General features: G+C 35.4%; 1 protein-coding gene across 1 annotated transcript; it reads right to left on the minus strand.

The window, feature by feature from the left end:
- Window positions 1-1,195: 1,195 nt before the first annotated feature.
- LOC130748659 (transcription elongation factor SPT6 homolog) lies at window positions 1,196-13,810 on the minus strand. The gene is made up of 17 exons (XM_057601896.1): window positions 13,664-13,810; window positions 13,498-13,557; window positions 12,166-12,262; window positions 11,999-12,080; window positions 11,821-11,896; window positions 11,566-11,671; window positions 11,238-11,430; window positions 10,934-11,128; window positions 10,717-10,842; window positions 10,151-10,531; window positions 9,946-10,056; window positions 9,093-9,860; window positions 7,260-7,404; window positions 5,970-7,144; window positions 5,387-5,593; window positions 4,487-4,877; window positions 1,196-3,504 (listed from the first exon to the last, which is right to left on the minus strand). The coding sequence occupies exons 1-17, from the start codon at window positions 13,707-13,709 to the stop codon at window positions 1,514-1,516; spliced, it is 6,150 nt and encodes a 2,049-aa protein (XP_057457879.1). The 5' UTR covers window positions 13,710-13,810; the 3' UTR covers window positions 1,196-1,513.
- Between the last annotated feature and the right edge of the window lie 4,153 nt (window positions 13,811-17,963).

The following is a 17,963-nucleotide window of genomic DNA, read 5'->3' on the forward strand; positions in this document are numbered from 1 at the left end:
TTACTAACAACTAACATTTGCCTATAAAAAAAACATATCATATTACTCATTTCTATTTTTTCTTATATTTCTATCTATATGTGCTGCATTACAAGTGTAAATAAAACATTTTTGCAATTTCATACACTACTTTCAATTTCGAGTGCCATGTAATTTAGTGAACTTTATGTAGATTTCAACCAATAAAATAGAGTATTGGAAAGAGAGTGACACAGAGTAAAGTGAGTGTTTGACCGCTGTCTTTTTAGAGAGAGAAGTGTGACTTTAGTACCTACCGTTAATATCTGTTATAAAAAAAAATGTGAGTCAGAAGGCGGAAGTACATGTAATCATTTTTTTGCAGTGGTTAAACAGCCGCTAAAAATGAAATAAAAGTAAAAGCTTGCAAGGGCTTAAAACCACCACAAAGTTGATATCGCGTACACCTGAAATATTAAAAGTTGAACATAAAGAAAAATAGAAAAATGATTCATATAATATATGTCGTAACGTAATAAAAAGAAATACAATGAAAAATGTGGTATATGTGAAGTGTAATTATTGTTTGAGTGTTAAAAATCATGATTATTTCTTTATGTGTGAGAATACACATGCAAGACAAGATAAAATACCATAATCCCTACAGCTTTGTTTGGTGGAGGGAGATTGGGATAGTTAGAGATGGAAAAGAGAATTAGGGGTAATGAGGAAGCACCCGCATTTGGTATAAGGGAGAAAGAGGGTGGACAATCATTCTATCTTTTTTCCCAAATTGCACTTCCTTTTTTCAATGGTTTCATTTTTTTATTTGGGTAAAAGTGAATATTTACTACTGTTTTTCTTTTTTATATCTATTAGATTTCTCTCGTACCAAACAACCTCAAATTCTACTCTTTTTGAGTTTTTGTTACCACTTTCTCTATATTCATCTTCTCTTTTTCTCCTAAATCAAACAAAGCACTCATCTGTAAATTCTTGCAGATAATTATCAATTGTTTTTGCTGGGCTTACGAAATCTGTTGCCAATCACAACCATTCCTATATGAAGTGATATATTTGTTTTCCGATCTTCAAAGCCAAAAGCCTACAGATTTTCAAGTCATGCTGCCTTAGAACGAGAGAATCGACAAAAACAAACGGGCCCGGTGAAGTTTCCATAGCATTCATGACCAACATATCATTGAACAAACATTCAAATAGGAGAATAAATCAAATCAAAACAAAGCAATAACACAGCAATTTTCCATTTCACCTTTTCATCATTTAACTTACCGCTCATGACCAACATCTAATTCATCTACAAACATTGCAAATGACAACGATAAAGGGTTTTAATATGCCTGTACATGTAGATAAGTAAAACATCTTAGACACTAGATTAGCAAATATTAGACAAGTTTGTGTCACTACATAAAGGTACCCCTCTAGAGAGCAAAAAACCAACAATTTGGAATCACCAGCAGTGAGGAATCTCATTTCCAGATCCAGCATAGTAGAAACAGACAGTCCCCCAACTGCCTATAGTTAGGCTGATTTATTCATCTGTACCATTACCACCCCATCGACCACAGCCTCGGCCATCGCCTTGGCTTCCTCTCCATCCTCTCCCCCTTCCTCTTCCTCCCCCTTCGCAACCACCATCATTAGAGCCATCACCTCCATGCCTCCCAAACCCATCGCTGTTTCTGCCCCAACGACCACGTCCTCCACCATCACCTTGGCCTCCTCTCCTTCCTCTTCCTCTCCCTCTGCCTTGTCCACCCTGTTGCTGTCCCAAGCCACCATCATTTGAAGCATCTCCCCAGCTACCACCTGCTTGCTTCCCATTAAACTTGGTGGTTCCCTCATCATTGCCTTCACCAGAACCGCCCCCACCCCAGCTCTTGCCAGCATTACTCTTCCAGCCAGAAGAATTGCCACTTGCCCAACCACCACCGCCAGAGGAGTTACTTCCACCACTGCCCCATTTACCATTGTCGTTGTTCCTGTTTGTATCATCTTGCTCACTTCCACCTCCTTTGTCATCACCACCCCCACCCCAACTCTTGCCAGCATTACCTTTCCAACCAGAAGAATTGCCACTTGCCCAACCACCACCCCCAGAGGGGTTACTTCCACCACTACCCCATTTACCATTGTCATTGTTGTTCATGTTTGTATTATCTTGCTCACCTCCACCTCCTTTGTCATCACCACCCCCACCCCAACTCTTGCCAGCATTACCTTTAAAACCAGAAGAATTGCCACTTGCCCAGCCACCACCCCCAGAAGGAGGGTTACTTCCACCACTGCCCCATTTACCATTGTTGTTCCGGTTTGTATTATCTTGCTCACTTCCACCTCCTTCGTCATCACCACCCCAACTCTTGCCAGCATTACCTTTAAAACCAGAAGAATTGCCACTTGCCCAACCACCACCCCCAGAGGGGTTACTGCCACCGCTGCCCCATTTACCATTGTCATTGTTGTTCCTGTTTGTATTTTCTTGCTCACTTCCACCTCCTTTGTCATCACCACCCCCACCCCAACTCTTGCCAGCATTACCTTTAAAACCAGAAGAATTGCCACTTGCCCAACCACCACCCCCAGAAGGAGGGTTACTTCCACCACTGCCCCATTTACCATTGTTGTTGTTCCTGTTTGTATTATTTTGCTCACTTCCACCTCCTTTGTCATCACCACCCCCACCCCAACTCTTGCCAGCATTACCTTTCCAACCAGAAGAATTGCCACTTGCCCAACCACCACCCCCAGAGGGGTTACTTCCACCACTACCCCATTTACCATTGTCATTGTTGTTCATGTTTGTATTATCTTGCTCACCTCCACCTCCTTTGTCATCACCACCCCCACCCCAACTTTTGCCAGCATTACCTTTAAAACCAGAAGAATTGCCACTTGCCCAACCACCACCCCCGGAGGGATTACTGCCACCGCTGACCCATTTACCATTGTCATTGTTGTTCTTGTTCGTATTTTCTTGCTCACTTCCACCTCCTTTGTCATCACCACCCCCACCCCAACTTTTGCCAGCATTACCTTTAAAACCAGAAGAATTGCCACTTGCCCAACCACCACCCCCAGAGGGGTTACTTCCACCACTACCCCATTTACCATTGTCATTGTTGTTCATGTTTGTATTATCACCTCCACCTCCTTTGTCATCACTACCCCAACTCTTACCAACATTACCTTTCCAACCAGATGAACTGCCACTTGCCCAACCACCACCCTCAGAGGGTTTACTTCCACCACTTCCCCAATTACTATTGTCATTGTTGTTCCTGTTTGTATCCTGCTCAGTTCCCCAACTGTTACCAGCAGCAAATGAATCTTCAGTGCCGTTCCTGGAACCAAAGTCCCCCTTTGAGCCACCAAAATTACCGCCATCACCTGTGCAGTCATCACGAGAGCCAGATCTAGGACCGAATCCACGTCCACGACCCCCACGGCCCCGTCCAGGGCCTCCACGTCCACGACCACGACCAAATCCAGCTCCATGACCATCCCCATGGTCATTGTAACCTAAAAATGCATAAATTAACTGAGTCAGACCAAAGTATACAAAGGCGAAAAGGAGTAAAAGCATAACACTGTATTCACCTAGGATATATATATATATGGAAAATTATATCCTAATTCATTCCAAAATTGAATGTTTCCCACATTCTCCTAGGAATGTTGCATTACAGTATACTGAAACAAAAACATATAATCCCTGACAAAATTATTTTCCAGAGGAACTTGCTGTGGCAACAATGCTTAAGCAAAAGATAAACTGTTTCATATGTATGAAGCAAAACAGAGATAATTGTTTCATGTGTGTGAAATATACCATTCTTCTAAAGAGCCATGTCAGAAAGATGACTATTCTAGGAGGGCTGCAAAGTTATCCCACAATCTAACAGTAATTTTCAATCATCGAATCTTTAAAAGATAATCAATTACCAACACATTACAGAACATTATGTAGACAGCTCACATGGGGCGTGCCTAGTCATTTTATATTATAAATTTTGCCACACAACTAGATAGGTTATGCAATATATACAAGTGAGCAATACATAAAAGAAAAATTTGATCCATCACAGTCCATACATTACAAAAAAATTTATGTGTTGTGTTAATTAAGAAAACAATTTGTGTGAAGAAATTTTTGGGAGTCTCACACAAGTTTTAGAAAGTTATGAAAGCCTCAGTTGATGTTTTATAGTGAGATGAGAACAAGAATTCAAGATAATTCTAGGTTATCAACAGTTTCACAAGAAAAAATAAAGATGATCGATGCGGGGTGATTGTTAAAATAAGGCCCGAGTAAGAATATGGGAATGCAAAATGTGAGATAGAACCTTTACTTTTCAAGTTAATTTTGAAATTCATCCCTTAAACAGATAAATATGATTAATTCCCTCAAATTCTAAAACTTCTTTAGAGCATATGATTAATCAATTAATTGCCACAAAATATCATGTTAGATTAATAGATAAAATGAAAGGTCCTGCTTTACCTCTTGATTGCTTGTGCTGATCATCATTGTTGCTTTTCCATCCGTCGGCTGTTGCCTGGTTTCTGCCTCGTGCAACATTATCATTGATATGACTTTGAAAATATCCCAAGAGCTGCTCAACATTATTAAATATTTGCTTCCTGAATTTGAATCCTTTTGGATGGATAGCAATAAACTCGTGATGTGGATTTGTACTTCTTATGTAAGACAATACAAAAATACCAGGATGCTCGTATGAAATGCCAAGCCCATATGGTATTCTGTTTGGATATTCCTCCTTCTCAAGTTTTAACAATCCATCAACCTCAGCTTTTGAGCCCTTCTTAAATTTTCGGAAGCTAATCATAGCTTTCAGATGAACTACCATTGGATTGACATAGTGTTCGATAACCTATTATCGAAGCAGCAAAAATCATTTAAGGGTTGAATTTCAAAAGCATTGACAAATAAGCATAAATACTAGATAAAGTAGAGCACAAATTTCTTCTCAATTTAATTAACCAAGGACCAATAAACTACATAAAATATTCCTGAGCACATTCTGACACTTACATACAGACATGTCAAGATCATTTAAACATGGTAGTATGTTATGTTTGAAGATATTAAGCTTTAGTACTTTATGTATGATAATAATATGGATTATGTAATTGTGTGTAAGTGTGCACTTCATGTACACAATGTTATGGATTTAACTACATAGGACCTCGGTTTTAACAATATTGCTGATCTTCATACCTTGGTTTATTGCTCTACAGGACATAAAAACTCAGGTTTCCAAGAACAGAAATTTTAAGTGTGATAAGCTGATATACTTGAACCCAAACAACGAGGCAACATAAAAAACACGCAAAAGAAACACAATTTAATTGAAGCCTTTTGAAATGTATCTGAGCTGACCTTATCTATGTTCTCAAATATTTCTTCGCCAACTTTTAATGTCTCTCCAAGTCCGAGCAAGCTTTTTATATCATGACTCTTTCCACCTTCCAAAATGTCTTTATGTGCACAAAGTCCACCATAAATTTTCAGAGATAAGGTCAAATAACATGGACCCCTTAAACTCGGGTGGAAAATATATTCCCCAATGGCCTTATCTGCAAGGAACTATTTGAAAAAGAAAAAGATTAAATAAAAATCTCGATATTATGGTTAAGACTTGTTTACTCTGCTTTTTAAAATTTTCGGGTTAACAAAACTTTAAGGCCTGTCCACTATTCATTTCCATTCTTTTTTCATTTCCTATTTTTATTTTAATTGTAAAAATGCCACATGTTTGCATTATGTTTCCAGTTTTCAAAGTTCGGTATAGCAAAATAAAAACTTTTTACTGTTGTCATGATTTCTTGAAAGACTTCGGAAACAGGAAACACAATGAAAATAAGGGACTTTTTGTGCATCTAAAACCAAAACAGAATAAAAATGGAAATCGCACACACCCTAAGCCCCTAAATGAACCAAATAAAGCAATGAATAAATTCACCTCTTTAGCTTGATCTGCAGTTATATTTTGAAAATGGGGGTGAGAAATCATCCTGGGCATGAATTGTTTATTTACAAGCTCCTTTTTGTCTGTTGCCTCTTGCTGACTCGGTAAAACTATGCTTCTCTGACAATAATAAGGATCTATGTCAAGGAAACCTTGCTCACCATCATCATTCTTCATTTCACTCAATTTACAAGTCAGATGGACCTGGCATCTGTTCTTATCAATCAGTTTGATCTTGCATGTACGCACATCTCCTACATGCAATTCTTTGGTCAAAAATATATCCTCACTTTCATCTGAAAAGTCTTCCTTATAAAGTATTCCTGTTATTCCAGAGTCAAGTACACAGAATGCTTGCTTTGACTGCACGTGACGAACTGTTGCCTGGACTCTTTTTCCTTCAACTAGCGCAGCCCCAATTTCTCCAGTTATCATATAGAACTCCTCATCTTGAGTGGGCTCCATATAAGGCCTCCTAGGATCATTAAATCCATGTAGTAGTTCCCTCTTTATATCAAAAAGAGTCACCCGTCTGTATTCACCTTTTTCTGTTTCCAGTCTATCTGCATATCCATTTACATCAAAAGACTCTAGCAGTTTTGGATCATTTTGAATATATTCAATTGCATTCACTTGGATAGAATTAGCATCTGAACTTTCCAAATTATCATGTCTATAAACAGCTCTGGCTAATTCCTCAGCAAGACTATACGACTCTGGATGAATTCTTGTACGATCAAGGGGACTACCAACAGAGTCAACAAAATCCGGGTCATCAAAAGAAATCTGTAAAAAGCCAACAGCATTGAAGAAAATCTTTTTTGTGTTGAGTCCTAATTTAACAAAGTCCCTTCGACTTCTCACATCTGTACCTCCAAGTAATTCTCTATGCAAAATACCAGCTTTCCTAGGTCCAAGACCAGAAACAAACTGCAAAGGAGCCAGAAGCCAGTCATGTTTAATTGCCAAATTTATGTCGATACCTACTTGATTTGTAATGTCTGTCATGACCCATTCAATAATCTCCAACTTCTCATCCTTAGTTAGGAATTTCTCCAGAGGGTCCAACTTCCAAGACAACACCTCTTTTTGAACTCCACAGAGTGTTGCAACCATTGCCAGCGGGTTAAGAAGGTAACGTCCAAGAGCCACGGCTCTCTTGACAATGCCTACAAAATTTCAAAAACAGGTGCTAAATTGTATTAAAAACAAAAACCTTGAAAATGTAAAGAAAGACAAGATGAGAGAACAAAAATGGACACAGGACAAAAACCTTAGGATTACCAATTTTTTTTGGAACTTGTCTAATGGAAATTTCTGAATCTTCATAAAGTCGAGGCAAGCCTTCATCGCCTAATACAACAACTGGTAGTCCTTTCATCTCTTGACTGAGGCTTTCAAGATTGTCCTCGGACATCATGGAAATAATCTGATAGAAAATTAAATAGAATGCATTGAATCATAGTGCTAACTACAAACACAAAGGTACAAAACCATGTATTAAATTAAATACGCGACAATAGCAGCCAATATACGAACATAGCATCAATTGAATCAAAATAGATGGCTGCTAAATTGATAGTAAAAATCCTAATAAAGAAGAAACTAACACTCTGATGAGATTGCAAGATGCAAGGACAACATAAAAACATATGAACTACAATTCACGACAAATTATAAACTTAAGAGGAAAAATTCAACTTACGGCACAAATCTAGATTTTCATACAAACTGCATGCATAAATTTGGACTACGAAAAAATGCTTTTTAAAATTAGTGCTACATTGTGAAAATTGATTAATATATTTAAATTTTTCATATTACAAATCAAATTGCCTTAAAAAAGTCCGGTATGCAACTAAGCTAAATAATTGGAGGGAGTGTTTTTGTTAGGATCGGTAAGTCCTAACAGCCAAACAATAGAGGAATAAGGATAAAAGAGTAGTTTTTGTGGTATTTTTTATAAATTTAAAGTAGAAAACAAATGCTGGAAAGTAAACAAGAAGGAGAACCTACTTAACAAGGGTGAAACCCTTCGAAGGGAAAATCCCTTTACAACTCAATTACTCAATTCAAAACCATAACCTAATGAAAGACTCCTATTTATAATAAACCAATCCTAATAACAATAAACTTAACCCTTAAGAAATAAAGACAGACTTACAAAATAAAAGATACTCTTGATCTAAGAGACAAACCAACCAAAATAAAAGATCAACTCGTAAAATAGAATATAAACTCCTAAAATAAACTAAACCTAGATATTTAGAATCCTAACAATTTTGCTGCAAATAGTGATCATACCCTATTCAAATGAGATTGTCTCCAATAGAGGATACAAATACAATGGTGCCAAATAAAAAATAATCTCAAAGACCAAGTGTTTCTGCCATGGTGCCACAGGCCCTATTCCACAATGTATCCCCAGTTCCATTAATAACCAGTTTTAAGTCTTACCATTCAGCAACCCAGGCTTCTATCCCCATAGAAGGCCAAAGAAAATCTGAATTGGCATATGATATTTAATAAACACATTAAGGCTTTGTTTGGTTTGGAGGAGAGAAAAGTGAAGGAAAGAAAACACAGAAACCGAGGAATGAATTTCGACTAAGGTGCAGTCCAAATTCATTTCTCGAATTTTGTGTTTTCTTTCCTTCACCTTTCTCTCCTCCCAACCAAACAAAGCCTGAGAAAAGAGAAAATAAATCCTAAACCCCCTTAGAAAATGGACAGCACTGAAAGTATTTAACTCCAGGAAGCAGGAGATTTTGAAAGAGTTGCCAATTTTGTGGTATTTCTGTTGGAATTTACAATTTTTTAAATATTTTAACTTCTATAACAATATAAATGGAAATGCTGGAAAATTAGATAAAAAAAATATCAATTTATTACAATTACTCATGTTAAATTTTACAATATTTATATTCTCTTTTGGTTTAAAATTTGTGTTTTTATCTTAACGTTATACTATTGTGTTTCTGATTGAGATGCCCACACATCAGTTCAGGAGATGATAACATTTTATCACTCTTAAGAGGGGATGGGTGATAAAATCACACAAACACAAAAAACCTAGGCTCATCAAGTAAGCAAAGTGTACTTGAGGATTTAACTTACCTCATTAATGTCCTCTCTTAACCTTATACATGATGCATTAGCAGCTCCTAGTACAATAACGCTCGGTTGATGAATCGATAGGAATTTGAGGACACGCTTTTGATCATTTTTCCTCCGTTGCTGATCATTGATATTCTGAGATCGTAGTGCAAGTGACTCGGCGTGCATCACATCAACAAATTCTCCTCTGGAGTCTAGCATGACAAATGCTGTACCAGGCTTTCCATTTCCCCAACAACAAGCCATGACTCCCCTCGGTCGTACAGTGGCATTGTCACTCAATGGATATGGTGCCAGAGAGACTCTATTCCACAACTGCATCCCATACTTCATTAATAACCAGTTTTTAGCCCTGGCATTTAGCAATGCTCTTGCTTCCTTCTCCATAGAAGGCAAGAGAAAATTTGAAATAGCATCCTGCAGTATTAATTTACGCTGCTCATTCCAAAGCCTAGTAGATATTCCTTCATTCTCTTTCAGATAAGCATCATTGCATGCAATTGTCAACTCATTTACAGCATGATCAGGCAACTTTATTTCCACTTGAAGAAGCTTATCTTGTTCAGCCTTCTCAATGAAAAACCACTGGGAATCCTCAAACTTCGAGAGAGGTTTGTCCTGCAGCCACTTAACACCAGAAAATTCATGAAAGGAATCTTTTGTTAAATTTCCTTCCGGTGTAGGGCTAGTTGAAACTAAAGCCTTGTCCATAAATATGCTGCGGACATATTTCCTGAATGTTGTCTCACAGCTTAACATCACTACAGCCTGAAAAATAAAATTATTGAGTAAGTTAAGACTATTGATAGACTTTGGAGTTATGCAAGACCAATTGATGAAATCAACAAAATACCATGTGCCTGGCGCCTTTAAGGACAGCTTCTGAGGTTTGAAATGTTTCACAGTTATATATTGAAGCTATCTCCTCTGGAGATTCCGCTGGATCCTCTTCCACATCCATTCCCTAGGGTCCAAGAATCTCTTAATCATTAGTCAACCAAAAAAACAAATAGAATTATGAAAATATTCAGGCATTTTACAAAAAAGCCAAAATTTACCAATTTCTTAAGTGTAAGTAAAGAACCAAATTTCTCAGGATCGCCGAATTTGCTTGCAAGTGACCAAAGTCCTGCCTTACAGCAGTTGGAAAAATATGTCTTCAGCAGAGGCCTTTTATAACTACTATCAGAAAACTCATGAGCTGGTGGGAAATATAAATTAAACTTCATATCAATGTCATCAATCTCTCTCTCTGTTTCAGCCTTTTCGAGCATACTGGTGATGGAGTCACAAATCTGCTTACGGAAACTGGATTCTTCAACTGCGAAAGACATTTCGCATCCTTCCTCAAAATGTTTATTGTAGTATCTCCGGAGCATGCTCTTCCGCTTCTGAAGAAGCAGCCACTTTTTATCCAATTCCTTGATTATCCACAGTATCTACACCAAGAATGGAGCTATTCCATCATTTTCTTATGTATCAATTTCTTTCATTCACTTAATTTTTTAAGTTAACTATATAGCTTTCTTCATATGCACCACAAAATCCTTATAACAGAGACAGGTGACCCCTTGTATATTTAATCCATATCATCCAACAATAAAAGCAGAAAAATCAAAGATACCTTGTGCCATTTAAGCTTAGGTTTTCTCTCAATATCATTCACTACTGCATTATCTGATTCATCCCGATTTGGATCTTCCAGAAGACTAAGGCATTGTTCCTTCCGGTACATTGCAATAAATGGAATCTAATAATTGAAAAAGAAACATTAAGAAACGTAACAGGAAATTTGATCAGCATATAACCCAAAAAAGTAATTAAAATCATATAATCCTTACATCATATTTATTTGTATGATACAATTCCAAGAACCTATCAATATCTTCCCTTTTTACTGTGTCAACTAGTCCGCAGGATTTGGCCTCACTGGACAATGGATTTATATTGGATGCAAGTTGATGTAGCATCCAAGAACTTTCTTCTTCTATACTCATTCCGTCAATTGCAGCAGATACTACAATGTCCACAATTATCTGTACAAATTTAGAGATAGCTTAAACTTAAATGGCAACATTATGATTGACATTTGAAATATTCATATTCATTCATATTCATAATCAACAAAAGCTTTGAAAGTGTGACCTGCATCCTCTCAGGTATGTCTGAGTTATCTACACCCTCTCCATCAATGGTCATATTGCTAGGTACATCAGATTCAGTAGACGGAATTTGAACTTCCCCGATATGCTCTTCCAGCAGAACTGCCTTGCGAAAACTATGTTTGGCTTCTTTTGAAAGTGAAGACATATGTTTCTTTTCTTTAAGTTTACTTTGTCTATAAGTAAAGTTGACAAAAAAGCACATATTAAAGAGGTAATAATTTATCAGTAATGTTATGACATCAGAACAGTGAGTACTAGAAAAACTACCAGGTTATAATTCACAAACATTCATGTTAATCATGACATACCCGAGAGAATCTCCCTTCCCATAGAAAACAACCTCATCATCCACTATAAAATCCGCCATGTCATCTTCTGCATCATCAGACTCATCTTCATCATCAAAAAGTGATCCTGCAAACCAAAGCCTCAATCAATTAATAAACAAGAGGAAACTAAGAAATAAGATTCCCAGAAGAAAACTGAAAATGGATCAAGCAGAATTGTCCCAAACAACAAGATGATTGTCATATCACACTTGTCCAAAAAGCTTCACTGATCACCTCCATCATCAGAAGAGTGTTCCGTCAGCTCAGTGCCTTTGCCAGCCTTTTTAAGCCTCTTGAGTTTTCCATCTCTCTAGAAAAACCAAAAGAAGAAACATACGAGTAACCTAAAAATAAGTCCCTCTGGGGCTTAAAAATACACAGAATGACTAATTATAAAGAAGCATAAGCTAACCAGTTTTTCCTGATTGATGCTCTTGTTTTCACGAATTAACTCAAGATCATCATCGTCAAGAACAACATTTTTCGATGATCTCCTGAAATCAGTAGCAAAAGCATGAAGTGTTGAGTAAGCAATGCAGATATGTGAAATTGCATAAGAGCGTAAGAAAATATAATAACCTTCTCTTTCTCTTCTTTTGCGGTTGTTTTGGACTTTTATCTTCTTCAACATTGTCAACTATAAACCCATCAATCTCAAAGTCATCCAAGCCTTCATCTGCACACCATGTGAGGGAAAAAAGTAAATCACATTTTTTTCATACAAAGAGCATCATCCCGAGAAGTGAGAACTATTGTCTGACCCCACTTTATACATGACCAAGTATGAAACAACCTTTAGTCCATAACCAATTCAGCATGTGACCATGACCAATGTAGGCATGTTCTGTTTTGGGCCCCCTTTCGAAGAGCTTATTTGAGTTATGGCTGCTATTTCGTGCAGCCGCTAAAGTGCACGAAATAGCAGCCATAGCAGAGATATTTGGCCGCTATTTGGTGGAATTGATAGAAACTCAAAAACAACCCAAAAAACAGTTCATGTTAGGGCATTTTCGGAAGGTATTTCAGGGTTTTTGTTACGGAAACATAGTGAAAATGGTCTAGTTTGAGGAGGATGAGCAGGAAGCGATATAGAACTTTCATGTTTTTAAGCAGCATATTAGTTTATGGAATAAAGACTTAAACCTCTTGGTTACCTTGACTTTTGTTGGTACTAGTTTGTTTTGTTTAGGACACCTATATGACATTTTAATGTTGATTATGAGTGCCATGAACTTTGAGCATTTTTTATCATTTATATGTATATGTATATAGTTATATTGTATAAACTATACCAGTGTTGTTAATCACCGGTCGCGAAAAATAGCGGAAAGCCTAAAATCCACAATTTCAAGTCCTCATAGCGGAAAATAGCAGAACAGCGGTGAGCCCTTAGAGCTGTAGCGCTATAGCACCGCTCTAAACGTTATTTGCCAACACTTAACTATACAAAAAAATTCAGCATAGGGTCATACTGCAATAGCATTTTTTTGGTAGGCCACTATCCGAGATAGACAACACTGGTTAACAGTTAACACAATGGTGCATCATTGTAGAAATGTTTCAAAAAATCTTATTTTCCTTTCTAAGTTTTTCCCTCACACTACACATTGGTACAATTCAGCTCACTACCAAAATCACAACTCTACTACAAGTTCAAATACTTTCTTCTAATCGGTGTCACGCGACCATAACAATACAGCTTAAAATCCCATTTAGTAAAACAAAAAATAGCAACTCCACCACAAGTTTTTACATCTTATTTTGAAAACCCACCAAAAGAAAAAAGATAAAACATCACCAGCAACACACTTCAACATCACCAAAAACAATAACAAAACATCAAACTGTAAATGGAGAACAACGAAGAGACAATGCATGAAGCTGAGAGCAAGTAAAAGCTTATGGCATTACCGTCTTCCTCGTCGTCATCAGTGACAGCAACTTTCCGCTTCCCTTTCCTTCCAATAATCTCTGTAAAACAGAAACAGGAATCAGAATCGAGAAGGGAAAAATCAGCAAAAAAAACAGTAACGATTGAAATCAGAGAAACGAGAGATGAGCAATGTTGATTCTTCACCTTCTTCTTCATCATCGAGAAGCGATTGCTTCCTCACTCTCACCATTGTTGAAGAAATGGAAGAAACCCTAACCCCAAGGGTTTCGGAAGCAGCAATGCAATGCGAAGAGTGAAAGAGTGAGAGTGAGAGAGTGAAACTGAAAATGGAGCTTCAGAAATTGGAGACTTTTTGGTAAATAAACTAATACGATTCTGATGTTACGATCGTGTCCTTGGCGTTTTGAGTAATTTACGGGAATGCCACTGGGTGTTGTTTTGTTGGGTGTAGCGTCTGATTGCGCCACGTCGGCGGAATGTTTACAAGTGTGGGATGATGAAGGGTTTTGATGGGAGAAGGGTATGAGGGATAGGGGAGTCATTTGGTTGAAAGATTAGGGGTAGAAATGTCCAGTTTGGAGTGGCTACATGCATCCAATGGGAACGTGACATGTAATTAGATCACTCGTTAAACATGTAATTTTCATGTCTATGTGAAAAGAGTTTCATTTCTATAAAATTAATTATGATAAATGAAAATGTGTGTTTCTTTTAAAAAAAAATTAAGGAAATCGGTGTTTTTCTATTTATTTTTATACTAGTATTTTTTACCCGTGCGATGCACGGGGATATTCATTTTTTTATGGCGTAAAATTTTAAAATATGTGTTATTATTGTTATATGTATTAAAAGATAATAGACATTGATATTAATATCACCAACATCTATCATTATCATCCCCAATGTGTATCACACTTTAAAGTGTGTTACATTTTTTACCGCTACACATTAGGGTGGTTGGTATTAATAAGAGGGTGTGTAGTACTTTTAACAATGACCAAAGATAATTTACAGATTAATAAAGGATATAGTTTAATTTTAGATATAAGAACATATTAATTTGTAAATACTTTTTCATGATAAATGTGTTGGTTTTTGTCTTTGCAGAAAAGAAACTATTATATATATATATATATATATGTGTGTGTGTGTGTGTTTCATCCTTATTTATGTTAATCAATAAACATATAAAAAGAAATCTAAGAAATAAAAGGGAGTAAAAAAAGAGAGAAAAAAATGAAAATACATAAGAGTTTTAAGCTATGTAAATTTGATGTGAATTTAGGTAATTTTCATATAGATTTTTATTTTTTGTTTCATGTAGAATGAAAGTAACTTTCCCCTAAGAGAGATAACCTCATAATGATATGAATGTTCTCGACTCGAATCCTTCAAAGAAAGACGTCTTACCCAAAAAGAAAGTAATTTTCATTTTTCTGTGTGGAGGTAACAGTAGTTTTCATATAGAATAATTGTTCATTGAGCACAAAATCATTAAAAAATGGAAAATATAAATAGGTTTTGACTCGGGAAGTTTTAATTCAAGTCCTAGTATTGTGACCCGTGAAATACATGGAGATATTCATTTTTGTTTATAATGTGTATTTTTTCATATTCTTAGTTATTTTTATAGATTTACTAAAAGAAGAATCATGAATTATAAGAATACAATTCATTTTAAATATAAAAATTGTTGAATCTGCTTCACACCGGTGCTGTCATGCCTGAAGCCGATGAGTTTAGTGGATGTTCTTGGAAGTTTATGCATCTTGGAGTTCTGGCGGATTTGTTTTGCGTTTTTTTAAGCCAGGAAAAGGTTTTTACTTAGATATCCAAATAACTTTACTATGGAGTATGTATATGAATCTCACATAGAAAAGAAGAATTTACCTAGAACAAATTGGTGCCCTTGACTAACTAAATCCCAAAATAATGTGTGCACTTGGTATTTTCATCATTGCACCTTGAATTAATCTCAGTTGCAAGGTCTTCAGAACTTACACTTAAGCTACTTAACGTCAATTCCTAATATGCTTCCACCAAACATGGTTCCTTTCAACTATGTACCCAACCTCGAACTCCATCATCAACATCGCAAGTTTTTGGTCTTACACGGATGAACTATCACAAATAAAATTTCTTCGTTATTTTCTTGGCTTAAGTACACCACCATCTGGTCTGCGTATAAGCCTCAAAGTGTACACACCAGTTGATTGCCTCTGCAATTTTCATTCTTATTTTAACAAAATAAACCTAATGTTTTAAGGGAGTCTAAAAAATTTAATATAATCAATCAATGTATGAAAAAGACTCGCGTCGAATCGTGTAGCGCAACATTTATATGCATATTTGTCTTCCCATCCTTTTCACTTTCTATTAATCCACATTTTTTCAACTAAATGCCCATTAACATCTAACATAAAAAAAGATAAAGATTAATAATAAACTACAATGTGGAGCATGCAATTGCTGTTGTATGAGAAGTAACCTAGCAAGTATTAGTCATTGGCAAAACCCGTTTTGCTAGATTTTTTTAACCGTTTGGCTAGGTTTTGGTTAGGTCTGCAGAATCCTAGAGGGTATTTTTTGGCTGGTTTTGCTTTTTGGATCCCCTTTGAGGAGGGTGAATATCATGTATATCTCCTCATCTTTATTTCAATACATTTTCACTTTCAAAAAAAGTATTAGTCATTAGCGGTTGTCTGAATTTTAGGAAGTGGTACATTATCATATTTTTCTCCATAAATTGTGTCACTTGTAGTCTCTTTAACTTTAGAGATGCCCATTAAAGTAATCTTGTATTTATACTTTGTGACTCTACTTTTCTCAGCAGATGTTTGAACCACAAAATTCTGAATCATATAAACTTGTCCTTCACACAATGTGTCACTAAACTGTGCTATTTGACTCCGGCTAAAGGTTGCATGGATCTTCGAGTGCTGTTTTATTTTCAAAATGAAAATTTTCAATTATAAAAATTCATGGTTTTGTATGGTAAAAATAAATAGTTTGAATTAGGTACCATGAGAATGGGAAAAACTATTAAAACAGAATACATGTTCATCGATTAAGAGCAACTTAATATTATTAACAACTTGAGGTTTTTTGAAATCTCTTATTTCCCACACATGGAGCACACAAACTCTAAAATATCGGATACCTTATGCAAAGTTTGGGCCATCAAAAAGAAAATATTTTGTTAGGTGTTTCAATTTTACATGATGAAATCAAGTTGAAAATCATCATGAAAAAAAAAAACATGTTAGAACACATATAAACATTCTAGGCTAGTACATCAATAGTTACCCCTTGAATATATGTACTTGAGAAAAGGGCTTGAACCTTGAGCCTTTGAAAAAACAAAAGCAAATACATAAACAAAGATTATGTGAATAGCACATGTTGAATGAGTATTGACACTTATTTATATACTTGTAGAGAGAAGGGTTATCGTATTATTTTGGTAAGATGCTATTTGATATTAAGTTTGTCTTTTTGAATCTCATAACTCCTAAGAAATAAATAATAATAAATTTATTTAAAATATTTTTGAAGTAAATAGTAGAACTCTATAGAATGACATTGATCAAGGAAGTTCAAGAGGAAGAGATATGAGAATTTTTTTATTGAATGACCTTTAACTTTTAAGGTTTAGTATTACTATTAATTATCAGTTGATTAGAGCTTCAACAAATCTAAACTAATAAAATGTATCTTATGGAATGCCCTATGTTTTTTAGTGATATCATATTTAATATTAATTTTGTCTTATGAAATTTCATAACCAATATGAATTAAATAGTAATTAATGTTTTTAAAATAATATTGAGATTAATAGTAGAAAGTTATAGACTAACATTGATAGAGGAAGCTCAAGGGGAAATGGATAGGGATGTTTTTTTTTTCTTTTTCTATCACATATTTGGGATATTTATTTTTATAATTATGTATATTTTTATTTAATATTAAATTTTTATTTTTAAATTTCATAACTCATAAACAATAATAAATTTAATTAAAATAATTGTGAAGGTAATAGTAGAAGTCCATAGAATGACATTGATGAAGGAAGTTCAAGAGGAAGGAGTATATGAGTGTTTTTGTTTATTGAATGACCTTTAAATTTTGAGGTTTATTATTAATATTAATTATTAGTTGATTAATGTTTCAACAAATATAAACTAATAACATGTGTCTCATAGAATTCCTACTCTCAAGCGGTTAAAACTATAAAGACGAAGAAATGAATTGAAATTGAAACCGAAAGTTAGTATTTAAATAACATTTAATATACTTATATTATGGTTGAGTTATAACATAAAAAATTAAGATTCAAATAATTTAACTTGAATGTCATTGGTCTTTCAATTTCAGTCAAAAAATTAAGGATTTCATTTCAATAGGGAAATGAACAAAAAAAAATGAAGTACACTCAACCAATATAGTTGATATTTATATAAAAAAAAACCAATAGAGTTGATAG

Source organism: Lotus japonicus, chromosome 3, assembly GCF_012489685.1.
Source record: "Lotus japonicus ecotype B-129 chromosome 3, LjGifu_v1.2".
Classification (NCBI taxonomy): Eukaryota; Viridiplantae; Streptophyta; class Magnoliopsida; order Fabales; family Fabaceae; genus Lotus; species Lotus japonicus.